At 59.1% G+C, this 20,272-nt stretch overlaps 1 protein-coding gene across 3 annotated transcripts; it reads right to left on the bottom strand.

Moving 5' to 3' along the window:
• Positions 1–2,920: 2,920 nt before the first annotated feature.
• ZNF598 (zinc finger protein 598, E3 ubiquitin ligase) lies at positions 2,921–15,250 on the bottom strand. 3 transcript variants are annotated; one of them, XM_032145320.2, is made up of 12 exons: positions 14,957–15,250; positions 8,821–8,933; positions 8,199–8,328; positions 7,731–7,942; positions 7,416–7,633; positions 6,817–6,934; positions 6,238–6,425; positions 5,661–5,733; positions 4,751–5,508; positions 4,219–4,378; positions 3,956–4,106; positions 2,921–3,838 (listed from the first exon to the last, which is right to left on the bottom strand). In XM_032145320.2, the coding sequence occupies exons 1-12, from the start codon at positions 15,176–15,178 to the stop codon at positions 3,485–3,487; spliced, it is 2,697 nt and encodes an 898-aa protein (XP_032001211.1). In that variant the 5' UTR covers positions 15,179–15,250; the 3' UTR covers positions 2,921–3,484. The 3 variants fall into 3 exon arrangements, with proteins under 3 accessions (XP_032001211.1, XP_032001212.1, XP_058290032.1); XM_032145321.2 differs by having other exon boundaries at positions 6,826–6,934; positions 14,957–15,235; XM_058434049.1 differs by lacking the exon at positions 14,957–15,250 and adding an exon at positions 9,803–12,996.
• Between the last annotated feature and the right edge of the window lie 5,022 nt (positions 15,251–20,272).

A 20,272-nucleotide genomic window follows, 5' to 3' on the forward strand; every position in this document is an offset into this window, starting at 1 on the left:
ATCCACCCACCTTGGTGTCTCTCAAAGTGCTGGGATTATAGGCATAAGCCACAGCGCCCAGCCTGTTTGTTTTTTTGTTGTTGTTGTTTTAAGACGGAGTTTCACTCTTATTGCCCAGGCTGGAGTGCAATGGCGTGATCTCGGCTCACCGCAACCTCTGCCTCCCAGGTTCAAGTGATTCTCCTGCCTCAGCCTCCCAAGTAGCTGGGATTACAGGCATGCACCACCATGCCCAGGTAATTTTGTATTTTTAGTAGAGATGGGGTTTCTCCATGTTGGTCAGGCTCCCGACCTCAGGTGATCCGCCCACCTTGGCCTCCCAAAGTGCTGGGATTACAGGCGTGAGCCACCACACCCGGCCCAGAGTGAACCTGGTTTTTTGTTTTTTGAGGGAAAAATAAATAAATAAATAAACAGATGCCTAGGCTAGAGTGCAGTGGCGAAATCTTGGCTTCCTTTAACCTCTTACTGGCTGCAATGTCCAGCTCCTGGGCTCATGTGATCCTCCCTGCTCAGCCTCTTGAGTAGCTAGCACCACAGGCATGTGCCACCATGCCCAGCTAATTTTAAAGTTTTTCGTAGAGATGGAGTCTCCTTATATTGCTTGGGCTGGTCTTGAACTCCTGAGCTCAAGTGATCCTCCCATCTTCATCTCCTAAAATGCTGGGATTTCAGGCATAAGCCACCGCGTCCAACCCTGATGGTTTCACTCTTATGTCCTAGCATTCTATAACGCTGATGAGAGTGATGCCAATGGTACCATTTGCATTGTTTATAAGTTATCTTGTTGGTAATGATTTGTAGGGTTCTTTTCTGTAAATCCTTGTCTAGATAAGAATTTCTTTTTTTTTTTTTTTTTTTTTTTTGAGACGGAGTCTCACTCTGTCACCCAGACTGGAGTGCAGTGGTGCAGTCTCGGCTCACTGCAAGCTCCGCCTCCTGGGTTCACGCCATTCTCCTGCCTCAGCCTCTCCGAGTAGCTGGGACTACAGGCGCCCGCCACCACGCCCGGCTAATTTTTTTTGTATTTTTAGTAGAGACGGGGTTTCACCATGGTCTCGATCTCCTGACCTCGTGATCCGCCCGCCTCGGCCTGCCAAAGTGCTGGGATTACAAGGGTGAGCCACTGCGCCCGGCCATTCCTAGGATTTTTGAGACAGAGTCTCACTCTGTCACCCAGACTGGAGTGCAGTGGTGAGATCTCAGCTCACTGCAACCTCCACCTCCCAGGCTCAAGTAATTCTTGTGTCTCAGCCTCCCAAGCAGCTGGGATTACAGGCGTGCACCACTACGCCTGGCTAATTTTTTGTATTTTTAGTAGAGATGGGGTTTCACCATGTTGGCCAGGCTGGTCTCGAACTCTTGACATCAGGTTATCCACCTGCCTCAGCCTCCCAAAGTGCTGGGATTACAGGCGTGAGCAACTGCACCCAAACTCATTCCTAGGATTTCTGACTGGCTTTTTTTCATAACCTCCTGGTTGAGTGAAGCACAGCTAAGAACCATCTCTGGAGCCAAAATGCTGGCTTTGCCACTTTCTAGCTCAGTCACCCTGGGTAAGTCTCTCAACCTGTGCCTCAGGTTCTCCTTCTGTAAAAGGGTCATCGTGGTTCTTACGGCGTGGGAGGGTGACGATTACTGTGGTGAGGCGTGTGGAGCTTGCAGCAGTGCATGTCACAGCAACCGCCACTTAAGTGTTGCCTCATATTCCTCTAGTCCTTGCTCCTTAAGAAGTCATTTTTTTAGCCAGGGGCGGTGGCTCATGCCTGTAATCCCAACACTTTGGGAGGCTGAGGTGGGCAGATCACCTGAGGTCGGGAGTTTGAGACCAGCCTGACCAACATGGAGAAACCCCATCTCTACTAAAAGAAGTACAAAAAATTAGCCAGGCATGGTGGCATATGCCTGTAATCCCAGCCACTCGGGAGGCTGAGACAGGAGAATCGCTTGAACCTAGGAGGCGGAGCTTGTGGTGAGCCGAGATCACGCTATTGCACTCCAGCCTGGGTAACGAGCAAAACTCCATCTCAAAAAAGTCATTTTTTGCCTAACAAACAGTGGCTCGCTCATTCCTGTAACCCAGCACTTTGGGAGGCCGAGGCAGGAGGAATGTTTGAGCCCAGGAGGTCAAGGCCAGCCTCGGCAACATAGCAAGACCTCTTCTCTACAAAAAGTGTTAGCTGGGCGTGGTGGCGCACACCTGTAGTTCCAGCTACTCAGGAGGCTGAGGTGGATCACCTGAGCCTCAGGTCGACTGGACTGAGCTGAGATCACACCACTACACTCCAGCCTGGGCAACAGGGCCAGACCCAGAAAGAGAAGTTCTTTCCAATACCCTTAAGGAAACAGCCCGTTCCCCCAGAGTGCTCTACTCTTCTGCGGGGCTGGTCTTGCTTAGAAACCTACCATCCCCTGCCAAGTGGGTATCAGCTGTGAGGCACCTCTGGTGTGGGGGGAATGCAGGTGGCCCCTACCCAGCCTCTCATCTCCTAGCCGGCCCCAGCACGGCCATCACCCAGGGGACACAAGTACTTGAGTCCCACTGTCCAAGTCCTCAGCTTCAGGGGGGCAGTGCCAATGCCACCGCATGGCTGACCCAGCCCCTCTGCAGCCACTGACTTTGGCTCTTCATCACCATGGTAGCCCCCTTCTGCTTACTTTAGAGAAATAGCCCTACTTTCTCCGATCTGAGGACATATTCTTGGCCTTATTTGAATGTGGCTGTGTTTAGAGCTTTTACATGTGCTGGAAGCAGAAAGAAGTGATTACCGTATGTGTCTGGTCTCCCTCCAAAAACCCTAGATCCAGATAATTACACTCAAATTATTTTGCTGCAGTATTTCAGATGTCCCCACCACCCTGTTTCTAAATTTGGCTTCAGGGTGTACTCAGAAGACAGAGAAGCTCAGAACACCAGCTATGCGTGGTATTGCAAAATAAATTTATTTGAAGATAAACTGTCTTATAAAAGGTCAGAGGCAATTTGAGATCCCAGATTCAGCTTGTCTCATAAAACGATTCAACTTCAAGTAGCACAATTTCTTGTCTGCTTTTAATCCTGAACATTCTTGAAGCACAAAACAGCCAACTGTTTACACAACACACATCTGTGACATCTGACTCTGGCACCAGTGGCGCTGCAGCTTTCAGCTCTGAGGCCGCAGGGGCTGCAGCCCTCAGCTTCGGGAGGGCCCAGATGAGGCCACTGTGACCTCTGGCTTTGCCAGCAACAACAGGTCCCAGCATCCCAGCCCTTCCCTCCCCTGACACCTCCCAAAAGCACAAGAATGCAAACCGAGACTGGCCCACCGAGTCAGGGGTGGACTCCCGCCTGAGTGTGCCAACAGGGTGGGTGGACCGTCCTGGTGACTTCCTGGTGGGGAGGCCAGGTGGCATCACTGGGCCTTACCTGGCTGCCTGGCAGCCCAGAGAGGAAGGAGGAAGGATGTTCATGGTGTGACAGCTCTGGCCACGCTGGCGGGAGCTACGTGATGATCCTGGCGATGGCTTGCAGGGAGGGGAAGTCGTCGTCCCGGGCAGCATGCAGCGCCTGGTGGCTGCTGGCGTCGCCATACGCGAGCACCTGCTGGCAGGTGGGGCACACACGGCAGTCCAGGCCCGCCTGCTGCGTGGTGGCCTGCCACGCGCTCTTCTTGTTCTTCCTGGACTTGGTGCTGACAGGCTTCTCGCGGTTGCAGAAGTCCGTGTGTGCAGACAGGAGCTCCTGCTGCTTGGCCGTGTCGGGCAGCAGGACCAGCAGCTCATTAAAGACCTTCTGGAAATTCTCCCCCAGCAGGTCCCGACAACTCTTGTAATACTGGGCTGCGGAAATCAGGCCCTGCCGCCAGAGAGCCGGACTCAGTCATCCCCTCTGGCCCGGGCCCTGGATGAAGACGGGCTGGCCACCCCGCCCTGGGCCCGCCTGACCCATCTGGACTCCCCGGGCCCGCCTGACCTGTCTGAACTCCCCTGAGTGGCTCTTGAACTCGCTGAAGCGGGCCTCGTCGCTCTGCAGGAAGTCCCTGATGGACTGGATGAGCTGAAGGTTCCTCTCCCGGAAGTTCTCGGGGACTAGGTAGGCCCGCGGGGCAGGCGGCGGCCTGGGTCTGGGGGTCAGAAGGTAAAGAGGAGGTGGAGGCTTCAGCCTTTAGAGTGGCCCAAGGGGAGGATACCCTTCCTCCACCCCTGGTGGACGCCAGGCAGCCCACCCACACTTACGCTTTTGTGGTGGTGGTGGTGGTGGCGGGGCTGGGGACGCAGGTCGGGTGGGGGCTAGGCAGAAGGCCAGAGAAGCCGGGGGGCGGCTTGCTGACTGGGGGCACCAGGCCCGGCGGGGGTGGGGGAGGCGTGCCCTTCAGGAGCACCACAGCGCTGAAGCCTGAGGGGTGGCAGGACAAGACCCAGAGAGGACCCTCGCTGACTGCAGGCTGCCTGGCCTCCAGGGCCAGCTTCTGTCCACAGCCACCCCTTCCCTGCAGGGCAGGTGCAGGGCCAGCACCCACACCATTGCTTCTGGTGTGGCAGGCCCAGCCCACATAAGCTCATGCACCCTCAGACCCGGCAGGCGCCGTGAGGGCCGGCCTCACAGAGGCAAGGAAGGCAGGGCAGTTAAGGGGAGGCTGGAGGTCATGTGGTTGGCCGATGGCAGCACACAGGGGTCCCCACCACCCAGATGAGACTGTGCCTGTGGCTCCACCTGACCCCGGCCCCTCCTGACACCTAGAGAGCAGGCCTGAGGCAGCACACGTACCTGGGGGCGGCGGCATCCGGGGCGGGCAGGGGCCGCCGAGCGCTGGGAAGTCCTCCTGTGGCGTGGGGCAGGGGAAGGACCCCAGGGGCCTTGGGAGCCCTGGGGGTTCCTTGGGGGCACTCCGAGCCGGGGCCGGGCCCTCTGTGTGTCCATTAACAATGACGGCAACTGGCCCCTCGGCTCTGCTGGCAGGAGCTTCCGGGGCCTGCAAAGCCCCTGGGGGACAGGTAGTGGGCGGGGGCTGTGGCAATGTGGTGCCCGGCTTCTCCGAGCCCACTTTTTTCTTCTTGCCAACCTTAGAGGGCTGGATGGAGGCCGGCCCCAGTGTGGAGGAGACGGAGCCCGTGGGGCGTGTGCTTAGAAGCTCCTGCACAGCCGGACTGCCGCCCTCCTCCTCCTGTGTGAGGGGCGGGCCGCCCTTTCTGCTGCCCCTGCTCCCCTTCCCAGCCTTCCTGGTGGGCTGGCCGCTGCCGGTAGCCTGTGCCGAGGGTGGGGGCTGTGCTACCTTCTTGCTGCTACTGCTGCTGTTCCAGGCAGAGACGAGGCTGGTGGGGGTGGTGCCAGGCTTGGGCACCGAGGACACCAGGGCGGGGAAGTCCTCCTCCTGGAAGGCACTCCTGCCTCTGGCAGGGATGGCGTACGGCAGCGCCAACCCCACAGGGCCCGGGGTTGCTGCAGTGCAGCAGGAGGAGGAAGTGGAGGCAGAGAGGCTGGGGAAGTCTTCATCCTTGAGCTTCGGGCTGGGTGGTGGGAGGGTACTGGGAGCAGGGAAGCACAGCTGGTCAACAGCTATCAGGCCCCGTGGCTCCACACCTGCCCTCCCGGCACCCACCTGTGGCTGCCCGCACCCGCCCACCATGCACCATTCACCCCTGGGCACCCATACCCTCACCCTGGCACCCCCACACACCCTGGGGTGGCTGCGCCTGTCACCGAGAAGGCTTCTTGGCTTACAGGACCATTTGCAGAGGTTTCCTTGGGGCCTAGGAAGAACACAAGGCCCCCAGGTCAGGTCAGGGAGTGGGGACAGGCCCTCTGGGGACTGGGAGTGCAGGGTGCTCTTCAACATCCCCGGTGAAGGCCTGGAGCGTCCCAGGCACCGTGCCTGTCAAGAGCTGGCCACTAAGCTGGGCATGGTGGCTCACACCTATAATCCCAGCATTCTGGGAGGCTGAGGTGGGCGGATCACCTGAGGTCAGGAGTTTGAGACCAGCCTGGCCAACATGGTAAAACCCCATCTCTACTAAAAATAGAAAAATTAGCCAGGCGTGGGGGCAGGCGCCTGTAATCCCAGCTACTCGGGAGGCTGAGGCAGGAGAATCACATGAACCTGGGAGGCAGAGATTGCAGTGAGCCGAGATCGTGCCACTGCACTCCAGCCTAGGTGACAGGGCAAGACTGTCTCACAAAAAAAAAAAAAAAAAAAAAAGAGCTGGCCACTAACCTCCTAGCCTGGGCGGAGCTGCCACCAGGTAGGGCTGACTCACCTGGGCCTTCGCCCTGAGTCCGGGGTGAGCGCCGGGGGCCACGGGGCTCCTCAGGACCCCGCACCGCTGCCTCCTCCTTCTTGGGCCGGCCGCCTTCCTCCTGGTCCTCACTCCTGCGAGCCTCCTCCTGCTGCTGTGCGGCCACGGAGGCCCGGACAGCAGCTGCTACTTCTCGGTCCTCCTCTTCCCTGGGACAAGGAGGCCAGCCTTCAGGCTGAGCACAGCCCGAGACGAATGCCTCAGGCGGGCAGTGCCTGGGCCCAGTGTGTGGGGCGATTATCTGGGGTCTGACGCCTCTGCCCGGCAGGACTGCCGGGCCGGTGCTTCCTCACACAGCTGCGGTGACCGCCCAATTGACACAGACCCCTTTCACCCACCCCAACCCTAAGATCTGTGGCTGTGGCTAGAACTGGAAGAAAGAGGAAGAAATTTCTGCTCACCAAGGACACTGAACACACCCTACTCCTACTCAGGACCCCAGAAACTCTGGCCAAAATCCCTGACCCCATCCCTACTCCCAGCTTGGCCCCTGGCCACGGTCACCACAGGAAAACGTCAGCGGCACGCAAGGCCCCCCACCTTTTGTACCTCCAGCTTCCTCGGCGGCTCTGCGGGGCTCCGCGAGTGCCAGCCCGGGCCACTCGGCCCTGGCGACTGTACCTGTCCACCTCCTCGTAGTCTTCGCCACCAACGACCCCTGCGGCCAGCAGACAGCCTGTCACTTCCCGGGACCCCGGGACGACAATAGGAGGAACAGGCCACACCCGGCCAATGCCCAGACCTGGACAGCAGAGGCTTTCCTACCCACAGTGCACGCGCCCGGGGATGGCACGGGAGCCTTGCGGGGTCCACGCCAGCCACGGGCCTCTATGACCTGGGTGCCAAGCCAAGGAGCCGTGGGAAGGGAGAGGAGGGTCCCCGAGCCCCAGGTGGGATCTGTCCACAGCAGATGCTCAGTAAAAGCCTCCTGGTCCAGGGAAGGGCCCCGGGCACCCAGGGCAGCAGATCTGAGACCCTGAGGGAACAAGAGCTCCTGGCACACAAGGGGTGCTCAGACGCTCCAGCCTGGCCGGAGGGTGGGAGGTCAGTTCCTGCACCCACAGCTCGGTCTGAGGCTCCAGAGCAGGGCATGGTCATGTGGCCCCACCTGGGGGCATCCAGGCCAGGCGCCTGCTCACCCTCGTTCCGGCGCGAGTGCCGTGGCGCGTAGCTGAACTGCAGGTCGATGTGGCGGTTCTGGCGCGCCTCGGCGCGGCTGCGACTGTGGCAGGCCGTCCTGTGGGCCTTGAGGTCGATCTCGGTGCGGAAGGCGTGGGTGAACTGCTCCGTGCTGCAGCGGCCCTCCTCACACAGAAAGTGCTTCTCCCGGAAGTGCTCACGCAGGTAGGCATAGTCGCTGGCAGGAGATGGGGTGTCGGTAGGCGGGCTGCAGCCCGGTTAGCCCCACGCCCTGCGGGAGGGAGGGTCATCTGTCTGTCTGCTGCCCGGCCCACCTGTAGTAGTCCTGGGCCCCGTCCGAGTCGCAGAAGTGGCAGAAGTAGTGGTCGCGGCGCAGGTGCTTAAGCAGCTCATCATTGTCCAGGTAGCGCTCGTCACAGAACTTGCAGAGCGGGTGGCCACGGTGCGATGTGTCATCGGGGTCACCCTGCATGCGATGCCGGGCCAGGTCCTTGCGCGAGTACCACTTGCGCTCATATGTGAAGATCTACAAGGCACAGGGGGCTGGGCACAGGCTGGGGACCCCAGGCCTCCTGCCTCTTCCCACAGGCCAGTGGCAGAGCAGCAAGGGGCAGGAGAGGGCCCCGCCAGCCGCCAGAGGCCTCCCTGCCACGTGCAGCCTGACCCTCAGGGGGCCATCCAGAGCCAGAAGCAGCAGGTGGACCAGCCCCTCCCAGCCGTGTGGCTGCATCCCTTGCACCACCCACCGCCTAGGCTCTCTCCGGGGTCTCCGGGGGGCACACCTGGAGGTGCTGGAGGCACAGCCGGCAGCAGAAGAGCTCATGCTGCCTCCGCATGTGCTGCTCCAGGTCCCCGAAGAGGCTGAAAGGCGGCAGCTCGGGGCACCGCGGGCACTCGTGCTGCAGCAGCTGCCTAGGAAGACACCGAGAGCCGCCCGCGGCCCCAGGACATTCAGTGTCACCGCCAGGAGCGGGGCCACTCACCAGGCCCCGGCCCGTGACCCAGGACAGATGCAAGGCCATGGGTGGGGTGGAGTCTGCACACGGCCTGGGTCAGAAGTCTGGCTCTAGCCCTGAGCCCATGAGCTGCCCCTGCCGTGAGAGACCAGCCCCGGGACAACTGTACCCTCTATAGGATTTTCAGGCCACGGGCCTGGCTCACAGAAGCTCGTGTGCCCCTGAGGCAGGCGCTGCGCCACCTGGGCGTGCCTTTCCCCAGTGCAACCACCAGCTCTACCCCCAGGAGGGCCTGGTAAGCGTCCCCAGTCACAGGACGGAACCCCAGGCGCCTGGCCCCAGCATTGGTGCACCACGTGGCCCCCGAAGTGCCTCCGGTTGTGAGGAGAGTGGGACGTGAAGGGCCACACCACAGGGAGGCCAGGACCCAGGGAGAGGCCCTGCTCACCTATACAATGCATACACCTTTCCATCTGCAAAATAGATATCATATTTCTTCTCATGCTGCAGCTGGTGGATGGGGATGGTGGCAAAGGCAGGAAGCTTCTTCCCAAAGACCACCTAGAGCCAAAAACCAGAGGGGTGGTGAGCAGGACTGGGATGGGACCCCCACCTGGGATGCAACAGAGGCTCAGAGGCAAGGGAGCCCTCACGGCCCCTCTGAGTGAGGCATAAAGGGTCCTCCTGGGAGGCCCCAGCAGGCAGCAGCCCCTGACACCCTGGCCTAGGCCTCCCCTCCTCACCCCAACCCGCTTGCCTAGGGCCAGCGGCAGAGGACAGAGACACAATGCCCGGCCTCTCCACCAGGGGGCGGCCAGGCCGATCCCGAAGCGGCCACGCCCCACCGGCCCGGGCCCTCACCCGTGGCTCCACCCTGCGGGGGAACAGAGCAGCTGTCGCTCTGCGGAGCTTTCCAGGACAGAGAAGAAACGTGTTCCAAGCAGCTGCTAAGGGAATACCAGTGGCCGCCAGCCAGGGACACATCAGGTGACAAGGCCCAGCTACCCTGTCCGGCGCCCCCGCCCCCACGTTTCCATGGCGCCTCCACGGCCGGAGACTCAAGCCGGCCACCTCAGCTCCGTGCATACTCAGCAGGCGCTGCAGAGCCTCTGCGTGGGCCCCTTCCCAGGAGTCTCTGGCACCTGCAAAACAGGCTGCCAAAGGACTTGCCCTTGTCTGCCTTGTGCCTCCACAGACGGCCCCGCCATCCCTGCTCAGCTCAGCACCCCTGCTTCACGAAGCTCTGCTGGCGAGGACCCTCGCTGCCCCCACGCCAGCAGAGATTGGTGCCACCCAACCCTTGGGTTGGTCAAGCCCCCTTCTGGCTCCATCACTGTCCCAAGCCTGGCACTGGTCACTTGCCTCGGCTCTGGGCCCTTAGAGCAGCTCAAGGCCTCAAGGGCACATCCAGGGCAGAGGGACGTCCTCACCTTGGCAAGGGTCACGCCAAGGTCATGTTAAGTTTAGCCTTAGGCAAAGAGAATGTCGGGCTGGAACGGCCGTGAAGCTGGGAAACCTGAGGCTTGGCAGGGAGAGCCAGTCCCACACGTGCTCAGGGGCCCTGGGGTGGTCTCTGTCCCCCAGAGCAGATGGCTAAATCTGGCTCCCCAGGAGGGTCAGGAGCACCAGGAGAGCTCAGCCTCCTCTTCTGCCAGGACAGGCTGCTGCACTGCGAGGAGGGCGCCCCCACCCCACCGACAGGAGCCGGTTCCACGAGGGCGGGGTGGGCAGTGCAGGCTGCAGGAGCAGCAGCCCAGGCCTTTCCTCCCCTCGTCACATCAAGCAAGGCTGGGCAGGATGAACTTGGCCGCCTCTGCGTCCCCGTCACACGCTGGGCTCAGATGGGCACTTCATCACAGCTGCCTCCCACGCACGACGTCTTCAGATGGGAGTCGCAGCCCCACCCAGAGCCCCATTACAAAGGCTGCCAGTCACTGCGGGCCACACCACCCTGACCTGTCCCCTGGCTCCCCTCCTCCAGAGCAGCCTCTCTGCACACCCCAAACACGGGGAACGGCCCTGGGCCTTGTGCAGCCTCTTTTCACAGCAGCTGCCCTTGTGGCAGTTGGCACCCAGCCCTGCCTTCCAGTCACTCCCAAAGGAGCCTCTCCAGCCCGACCCTCACAGGCGCAATCTGTGGAGCCACTCAGGGTGCTGCTGGGACCCAGAGCGCAAGCCTCCTCGAGGAGCTGAGTACCGGCACTCCCGGGAACCAGACAGGGCCATTCCCCCACCACAGCTCCCGAAGCAGCACAGGCAGGCGGGCGAGGAAGCCAGTGTCTGCCTGTGAGGCGGCCAGGCCAGTAGCCTGTGAGGGAGGCCCCCAAGGCTGCCAGAAAGCACCCAAGCCCATCAGACTCCGAGGAGAAACAACTTCCTTCCCCAGCGGAAACCCGTGCCAGGGGCGTCCCCACTCCCAACTCCCCCCTTTGGCACCCCTCCTTTCAGCCGCACGCTCTCATCCACCCTGGGTGGCGGCGACTCAGACTGCACGCACAAGGGCATCCCAGGCACCCCTAACATGCAGCCAACCTCCACTCGTGCGTCCCGAGTGCCACCCGTGTGCGGGCACAGGGCCAGGCCCCGCTGAGGAGCACGGAGACTCCTCTGTCCTTGCCGCCTGGAGGCACCCACGCCCCATGCGATGCTAGCACATCGCAGGTCCCGAGAAACCAATGTGGGATGGCACTGGTGGGGGTGGCGGACTGGGTCAAGGCAGCCTCTCTAAGGCCAGGGAGCAGCTGGGGGTGTAGGAGCTGCAGGGAGCTGGGCAGAGGCAGGGCCAGGCCGGGCAGATCCCAGGTGCACTGACAGCACCCAGATGAAGGACTCAGGGTGGGCCGGCACAGGAGGGCCACATGCCCCATGTGGAGTCTAGATGGGTGTCCATCTGCACAGCAGCTGGGGCAGGTGCTCCGAGCACCAGGGGCAGCAAGCCCCAGGGTATTTGTCCCTCCTGAACAGCTGGGAGGGGTCACCCAGGCAGGGAACCTGAGCGGAGCAAGGAGACAAGGGAAAGGAGATACGGGTGGGCTCACGAAGAGGACGAGGCTTGGGAAAGAACAATGGCTGCGAGCAAGCTGGGCCCAAAGCCGCAATCACTGGAGCAGGAGGGCGTGCAGATCTGGGGCCCCAGGGCCGGAGCGGGAAACACCACCTGCTGGTGGGGGCCTGAGGCTGCCCATCCTCAGACGGGCAGGGAGACCAGGACTGGCCGCCAGACCTCAGGAGCAGGCAATGGGACAGTAGTGCAGCCTGGCATGGCCAACATCGCCCTCCCTGAGGGTGAGGAGGGGGCCGGACGAGGCTGCGCCCCACAGCACGGTGGCCAGGCTGGAGTCAGGCACGGTCCACTAAGGAGCCAAGCAGCAAGACCCTCCCCGCCTGGTGGTTCCAGCACAGCCACGCTGGGAGCAGGGGACCTAGAGGACATGGAGGCCAGGGGAAGAGGGCTGTGAGGAGGGGACTTGGGAGCCTGGGGGAGATGCCTGGGGTGGGACCTGGGGGCCGGGGGGAGATGGCTGGGGCTACAGAGGGAGACAACAGGTCTAGGTCACCCCAACGGGAGAGGGTCACATGTCTGAGGACAGAAGTACAGAACCCATGGGGAGAGGCTTGGGGATGGGCTATGCAGCAAATGATTGGGGGAAGGGCACTCTACGTAAGCTCTGGAGACAGCCAGGCTAGACCCCAAAGAGAGTGAGAGGCAAATGGGGTGAGGCCTGCTTAGGAACAGGAGGCCCCCAGGACCCCCCACAGGGACAGGTGTGGTGTCTGCCTGGGGCCTTGCTGCTCCACACTCTCCAGCATGCCACGGGCACACAAAAGGACAGCGGTGAGGGCCTGCCCACACGTGGGGACGGGGACCCTGGGGATGGCTCCCAGGGCCATCTAGACAGCCTAGACCTCCAAGGAGCCCGGATGGGGACAGCAGCAGCAGGGAGCATCTTACAGAGAGGGCCAGGGCCACGGGGGACAGGAGCGGGGTGGGGGGACAGCAGAAGCAGGGAGCATCTTACAGAGAGGGCCAGGGCCATAGGGGACGGGAGCGGGCTGGGGAGGGGCGAACAGTAGGAGTAGGAAAGCATGACCCGAGCCAGCATGTCACCCTCCTGACCTGGGACCTTGGGTAACTGTGGGCTGGCTCTCTGCGCCCCCTCCCACTGCCTGCCTGTGAGGTGCAGGTGGGCTGCCCTGGGGGGCCTGCAGCCTCATCAGGACTCCTGCAGTAACACCAGGGACCAGAGCAAGCCGGAGGGCAAGATGCAAACAGCAGGAACTGGCCCTGGAGAAAGACACGCCCAGAAAAGAGGCCCAGAACGTGGGGCTCCACCACCCCCAGGGCCTCTGTCAGCCATGGCTGAGACCAGCACCTCCACCTCCCATGGAACGCCTGAGCACCTGCCAGGGGTCGGGCCCATCCGGCTCCTCGCCTGAGCAGCAGCTGCAGGCTCCACAGGGAAGGCCTGGGTCCAGGTGTGTGGAACTAACAAGCACACGGAGCCAGCAGATTCCACACGGCATCCTGGACACTTTCCTCCCAATTTTCGCAAAACCTTAGTCCCATAAGGGAGGCCAAGGCAACGCCAGGGTTCAGGAGTTGAGGGTTGCAGTGGGAATTTCTTTTTTTTTTTTTTTGAGACGGAGTCTCGCTCTGTCGCCCAGGCTGGAGTGCAGTGGCGCAATCTCGGCTCACTGCAAGCTCCGCCTCCCAGGTTCACGCCATTCTCCTGCCTCAGCCTCTCCGAGTAGCTGGGACTACAGGAGCCCGCCACCACGCCCGGCTAATTTTTTTGTATTTTTAGTAGAGACGGGGTTTCACCATGGTCTCGATCTCCTGACCTCGTGATCTGCCCGCCTCGGCCTCCCAAAGTGCTGGGATTACAAGCGTGAGCCACCGCGCCCGGCTTGCAGTGGGAATTTCTGAGCACGCATGGGACACAGAATATACTCAGGGGATGGTGCCGAACTCAGTAAGGGAAAAAGGAGGCTAGAGTGAGGCGGCAGGCTCAAGACGGGAAGAAAACAGGATGAATGCAAAGGAGACGAGAGCAGCAAACAGCAAACTTCCCAGGAGCCCCTCCTTCAGCCCAGTAAGGCGGGGCAGGCCCTAGAGGAAGCCGGCTGGGGGTACCCAGTGCCAAACCACACCCCGGCTGACAGCTCATGTCCACAGCCCCCGGCCACAGAGCTCCTGGAGGGTGTGGGGCCTACAAGGAATGAGAGCAGGCAGAGGCCGCCAGAGTAAGCATACTCAGATGTTCACTCATGTCTTGCATCAGCCCTGCAGCCTGGGTCGGGACCTCACGTGCCAAGAACTCCTTAGCGTCTTCTTTCCGGAAGGAAGCTACAGGTGTGCTGGGAAAGCTAGCTGTTGGAGAGTGAGGTCATGCTACGCAGGACTGGCCGGCAAGGCAGGCCGTGGCAAAGCCAGGAAGCGCCCTGAGGAAGCCACGGGTCAAGGTCCTCTGTGACTGTTCCTGCACCCCAGATCTCCCCGGGGTCTGGGTCAGCCTGCTTCAGTCACATGACAGACTTATAGAATCTCCAAATGTCTTTTTCCAAAAAGGGCACAGGGTACATGCCCACAAACTGCTCAGAGAATTGCAGCGTCTCTTCAGCTCCTTTGATGTAAATGTCTACTTATAAAAAAGAAAGAAGAGGGGAAAAAGAAAGAATCTATACCTCAATACTGGTCTGCATCACTTCTGGGGAGAGGAAACTTAGATTCCTGGCAGATGTCACCAGCCAAAGCCTTCTATGAACAAACCGGGGGAATTTCACAATGCTGGAAGCAAACAAATCTCTAAGCTCAGCAAACCAACGGGCTCCAGCCAGGTGCCCACAGCCAGCAGCTGGCAGTGCAGTGAGGGTGGAGGAACGCTGCATGGTACCCTCTGACCCCTCCACGGCTTCCAAGTCTGTACAGTCAAAAACGTCTCCCATTCACTGTGGAGATGAGCGCCGAAGGGGGCGGCGGCGAGGAGGAAAACTTCCTAACACTGTTCTCTCTTCCCGCCAAGAACCGGGAGGGGGCCTTCCCCTCTGATGGGCAGGTCTCCTTCCGAGGCTAGTGTCACCTCCACTCCACAGAGGAAAACGTCAGTCTCGGAAGGAGTTTGCTCAGGGTCACCCAATGGGGGCCCAGAAACGCAGCTGGGCTGAGAATGCCCAGAGTCTGCTTCTAGGACGGATGGCCTCCGCAGAACCCCCCTTGCCTTGCTTCCTCGACCCGAATGGAGGCCCCTGAGAAATAAACTCCCGAAGACAAGCAGGTCACCGAGTTCTCCATCTGATCAGGCCCCTTCCTGAGGCCTGGCAGGAACCCCCGGAACACGGGGGAAGTCCCCAGGCTGTCCCCAGAGGGCTTGCCCCCTCCTCCAACCCGCTCGGCCGCCTCCGGCCTCCAAGCCCCAACGCCCTGCCGTCAACCCCACGGCCGGGACCCCGCCCTGGGTGGCCCCACCAGGCCTCTCTCGGAAGCCGGCGCCGCCGGGCCCACGGCCGGACCTCAGTGAAGCAAAGTCCTCATCCGGTCGCCGGGAGCCCCGCTGCCCCCGGGCCGCGCCCCTGGCGCCCCGCACCTGGCGCAGCTCCTCGCGGCACACGGCGCAGTAGCGCTGCTCGCACAGCACCCGCATCTTGGTGGAGCAGCGGTAGCACACCGGGTGGTCGCAGCGGCCCAGCGCCGTGGCCTCCAGGTCTCCGCAGCACAGCACGCAGCTCCCGCCTCCCCGCTCAGGAGCCGCCGCCGCCACCGCCTCCAGGGCCGCGCGCCGCCCCTCGGCGCCCCCCGCCGCCGCCATGGTCCGGGATCCGGCGCCCTCTAGGCCGGCGCGGCGCCGCGCGGCCTGGCTCCCGGCGGGCCCGCCCCTTCCGGGCCAACGTCACCGCCCCGCCCAGCAACGGGCCCGCCCGGCGGAAGTGCGCGTCGCGACTTCCGCCTCAGCGAGGCGCCGGCTAGAGCGGTGGCCCTGGTAGCGGCCGCTCTAGCCTGAGCCGACCGCTCGGAGGTCCGCGCGACCCGCGCGGCCAGGCAGCCAGCCCGGGGCTCCTCTGGGCCACGCGTGTCATGTCAACCCTCGCCGGGCTCCACGGACTGGCGTTGTCAGATGAAACACGGGACAACTGGTTTGAATCTCAGATGAACAAAGGGTCATGTCTTAGTGTAAGTATAGCCCAAATATTGATGGGCTAGACTCATACTAAAATGCTGCTCCTTATTTGAAATTGGCATTTAACTGGACCTGTTGTATTTGTATTTGCTAAATCTGGCCACCTTATTAGGAAACCGGTCTCTGGTATTTGGAACACACACAAGCCTGGTCCTGCCTCCACTTCCCTAATGCCCTGTTTAAATCCCTACATGAAGGACAACGTGAAAGGCAGCACGTGGTGACGTCCATCTCGCAGCCCAGGGCAGTCTCGCCAGGCCTGCCCAGAACGGGCCTCTGGAAGGCAGGAACGGAACCTGTCCTCTTTACGCTGGGCCCAGCACAGGACGTGTTTGGATGGATGCTGCAGTACAGGGCCTCCTCCCTACCCTTGAGGGCCAGGCACGCTCAGGACCTCCCTCCCTCTGCCATCCAGAAGGCTGGTCCAGATCTAAACCCTACTGGAAAAGAGGCAGTATATTGTACAAATGAGCCTGAACTTTACTTACTTTATTTGAGAACGGGTCTTGCTCTGGCTGTCACACAGTGGTACGATCACAGCTCACTGAGGCCTCAACCTCCTGGGCTCAAGTGATCCATGGCCAGTGAGCTTGGACTTTAGAAACAGACAGAAATGGGCTTGAAACCGCAATTTTGCCACTTGAAAAAAGCTGTCAGACACAGTGGCTCAAGCCTGTAATCCCAGCACTTTGGGAGGCTGGGTGGCCCGGATTGCTGGAGCCCAGGAATTTGAGACTAGCCTGGCCTACATAGTCAGGCTCCAGCTCTACAAAAAAAAATTTTAGGACGGGCGTGGTGGCTCACGCCTGTAATCCCAGCACTTTGGGAGGTTGGGATCACCTGAGGTCAGGAATTGGAGACCAGCCTGACCAAAATGATGAAACCCCGTCTCTACTAAAAATATAAAAATTAGCCGGGCGTGGTGACATGTGCCTGTAGTCCCAGCTACTCGGGAGCCTGAGGCAGTAGAATCGTTTGAAACCAGGAGGCAGAGGTTGCAGCGAGCCGAGATCACGCCAATCACGCCACTGCACTCCAGCCTTGGCAACAGAGCGAGACTCCATCTCAAAAAAACACAAACACACGCACAAATTTTTTTTTTTTTTTTTTTTTGAGACAGAGTTTCGCTCTGTGGCCCAGGCTGGAGTGCAGTGGTGCGATCTCGGCTCACTGCAAGCTCCGCCTCCCGGGTTCACGCCATTCTCCTGCCTCAGCCTCCCGAATAGCTAGGACTACAGGCGCCCGCCACCACACCCGGCTAATTTTTTTTTGTATTTTTAGTAGAAACAGGATTTCACCGTGTTCGCCAGGATGTTCTCGATCTCCTGACCTCGTGATCCACCTGCCTTGGCCTCCCAAAGTGCTGGGATTACAGGCATGAGCCACTACACCCAGCCAAAACACACAAAAATTAACTGGGCGTGGTGACATGCGCCTGTAGTCACAGCTACTCGGGAGGCTGAGGCACGAGAAATGCTTGATCCCAGGAGGCAGACGTTGCAGTGAGCAGAGATTGCGCCCCTGCACTCCAACCTGGGCAACAGAGTGAGACTCCATCTCAAAAAAGAAAACTGGGAAAAGTTAGTGTAAGGATGTAAGAACTTCAGCATCTCTTGGAGCATTTAGGAAAAATAGCAAATATATATAGAAAGACAAGCAAAGAAAATAAGACAGCTATCAATGAGAAAGGGAATGTAAATAGTACACTACTTGGTTCAGCAGAAAATATTTACATAGTTTTTGCTAATTCTATATAAATATTAATCTTTTGGGTTTTGTTTTTTTTTTTGAGATGGTCTCGCTCTGTCATCCAAGCTGGAGTCCAGTGCTATGATCGTAGTTCACTGCAGCCTTAAACTCCTGGACTCAAGGGATCCTCCTGCCTTAGCCTCCCATGTAGGTAGAATTACAGGAGCGTGCCACTATGCCTGTCTAATTTTTAACATCTTTTTGTAGAACTGGGGTTTTGCTGTGTTGCCCAGGCTGGCCTTGAACTCCTGGCCTCAGGCAATCCTCCCACCTCAGCCTCCCAAAGTGCTGAGATTACAGTTATGAGCCACCACCATGCCTGGCTAATTAATGGTTTCACCAAACATTGCAATGAAGTCATATTAAGAGGACTCAGGGAGGAGAAATAAGGTGATTGGATTTCAAGAGAGACAAAGCTTCATTTCATTTAGTGGGAAGCTGTTTGTTGTTGCCTGAGATGGATAAATCAAGAAACAGCAGTTTATAATGTAAGTCAGCAATTTTCAACGGAGGAGAGGGCATTTTTTGTCCCCAGGAGCTGTTTGGAAGTGTCTGGAGCCATGTTTGGCTGTCACAGCGGGGCATGCCTGGCATCTAATGGTGTATTCGTTTCCTAAGGCTGCCATAAAAAATGGCCATGGGAGGCCGGGCGCAGTGGCTCACGCTTGTAATCCCAGAACTTTGGGAGGCCGAGGCTGGCAGATCACCTGAGGTTGGGAGGTCGAGACCAGCCTAACCAGCCTGACCAACATGGAGAAACCCTGTCTCCACTAAAAATACAAAATTAGCCAGGCGTGGTGGCTCATGCCTGTGATCCTAGTTACTCAGGAGGCTGAGGCAAGTGAGTTCAATCACTTGAACCCGGGAGGCGGAGGTTGTGGTGAGCCGAGATCGCGCCATTGCACTCCAGCCTGAGCAACAAAAGCGAAAATCCGTCTCAAAAAAAAAAAAAATGGCCATGGGCCGGACGCGGCGGCTCAAGCCTGTAATCCCAGCACTTTGGGAGGCCGAGGCAGGTGGATCACAAGGTCAGGAGATCGAGACCATCCTGACTAACGCAGTGAAACCCCGTCTCTACTAAAATTACAAAAAGAAATTAGCCGGGCGTGGTGGCGGGCGCCTGTAGTCCCACCTACTCGGGAGGCTGAGGCAGGAGAATGGTGTGAACCTGGGAGGCAGAGCTTGCAGTGAGCCGAGATTGTGCCACTGCACTCCAGCCTGGGCAACAGAGCAAGACTCCATCTCAAAAGAAAAAAAAAAGGCCACAAACTTGGCTTAAAACACACAAATGTATTATCTTTAGGTCTGGGGTCCAGTCTCTAACGTGGGTCACCATGAGCTAAAATCAGAGTGTCAGGATCACTGCGTTCCTATTTGGAGGCTCCAGGGGAGAATCTGCTTCCTTGCCGTTTCCAGCTGTTAGAGGCTTCCTGAGCTGCTTGGCTCATGGCCGCTTTCTGTCTTGCAGAGTTGACTCTGGGGGAGGCCAGTGGTCCAACACTCTGATCTCTACTTACATCTTTTTTGAGATGGAGTCTCTGATGGCTGAAGTGCAGATGGCACAATCTTGGCTCACTGCAACCTTCACTTCCCAGGTTCAAGCGATTCTCCTGCCTCAGCCTCCGGAGTAGCTGGGATTATGGGCTCCAGCCATCATGCCCGGATAATTTTTGTATTTTACTTTATTTGTTTTTGAGATAGAGTATTGCTCTGTCACCCAGGCTGAAGTGCCGTGGGGTGATCTCAGCTCACTGCAACCTCCGCCTCCTGGGTTCAAGCGATACTCCTGCCTCAACCTCCCGAGTAGCTGGGACTACAGGCATGAGCTACCACACCCAGCTAATTTTGTATTTTTAGTAGAGACGGGGTTTCACCATGTTGGCCAGGCTGGTCTCGAACTCCTGACCTCAGGTGATCCACCCACCTCGGCCTCCCAAAGTGCTGGGATTACAGGCGTGAGCCACTGCGCCCGGCCAATTTTTGTATTTTAAGTAGAGACAGGAGTTCACCAAGTTGGCCAGGCTGGTCTCGAACTCTTGATGTCAGGTGATCAGCGTGCCTCAGCCTCCCAAAGTGCTAGGATTACAAGCATGAGCCACCACACCCAACCTAAATTTTGGAATTTTTTTTTTTTTTTTTTTTTTGAGACAGAGTCGCGCTGTGTTGCCCAGGCTGGAGTGCAGTGGGACAATCTTGGCTCACTGCAAGCTCTGCCTCCTGGGTTCATGCCATTCTTCTGCCTCAGCCTCCCCAGTAGCTGGGACTACAGGCGCCTGCCACCATGCGCGGCTAATTTCTTTTTGTATTTTTAGTAGAGACGGGGTTTAACCGTGTTAGCCAGGATGGTCTCGATCTCTTGACCTGGTGATCCACCGCCTCGGCCTCCCAAAGTGCTGGGATTACAAGCATGAGCCACCCCGTCTGGCTTTTTTTTTTTTTTTAGATGGAGTTTCGCTCTTGTTGTCCAGGCTGGAGTTCAATGGCGCAATCTTGGCTCACTGCAACCTCCGCCTCCTGGGTTTAAGCAATTCTCCTGCCTCAGCCTCCCGAGTAGCTAGGATTACAGGCATGCACCACCACGCCTGGTTAATTTTGTATTTTTAGTGGAGATGGGGTTTCTCCATGTTGATCAGGCTGGTCTTGAACTTCCGACCTCAGGTGGCCTGCCTTGGCCTCCCAAAGTGCTGGGATTACAGGCGTGAGCCACCACACCCAGCCGCTAATCTGCTTCTATTAAAGCCAGCTGGCCTGGCGTGGTGGCTCATGCCTGAAATTCCAGCACTTTGGGAGGCCGAGGCGGGCAGATCACCTGAGGTCAGGAGTTCGAGACCAGATCGGCCAACATGATAAAACCTCGTCTGTACCACAAATACAAAAATTAGGTTGGGCACGGTGGCTCAGGCCCATAATCCCAGCACTTTGGGAGGCTGAGGCGGGCAGATCACTTGAGGTCAAGAGTTCGAGACCAGCCTGGCC

This window comes from Hylobates moloch, unplaced genomic scaffold (genome assembly GCF_009828535.3).
Source record: "Hylobates moloch isolate HMO894 unplaced genomic scaffold, HMol_V3 SCAFFOLD_23, whole genome shotgun sequence".
Classification (NCBI taxonomy): Eukaryota; Metazoa; Chordata; class Mammalia; order Primates; family Hylobatidae; genus Hylobates; species Hylobates moloch.

Excerpts from the sequence above, each read along its gene's own strand:
- ZNF598 (XM_032145320.2), bottom strand. The coding sequence starts at position 15,178 with ATGGCGGCGGCGGGGGGCGCCGAGGGGCGGCGCGCGGCCCTGGAGGCG. Across the intron at positions 4,379-4,750 it reads CCGGATGCCGCCGCCCCCAG|GCTTCAGCGCTGTGGTGCTC; the intron begins GTACGTGTGCTG and ends GCCACCCCTCAG. Across the intron at positions 4,107-4,218 it reads ACCACCACCACCACAAAAGC|ACCCAGGCCGCCGCCTGCCC; the intron begins GTAAGTGTGGGT and ends TCTGACCCCCAG.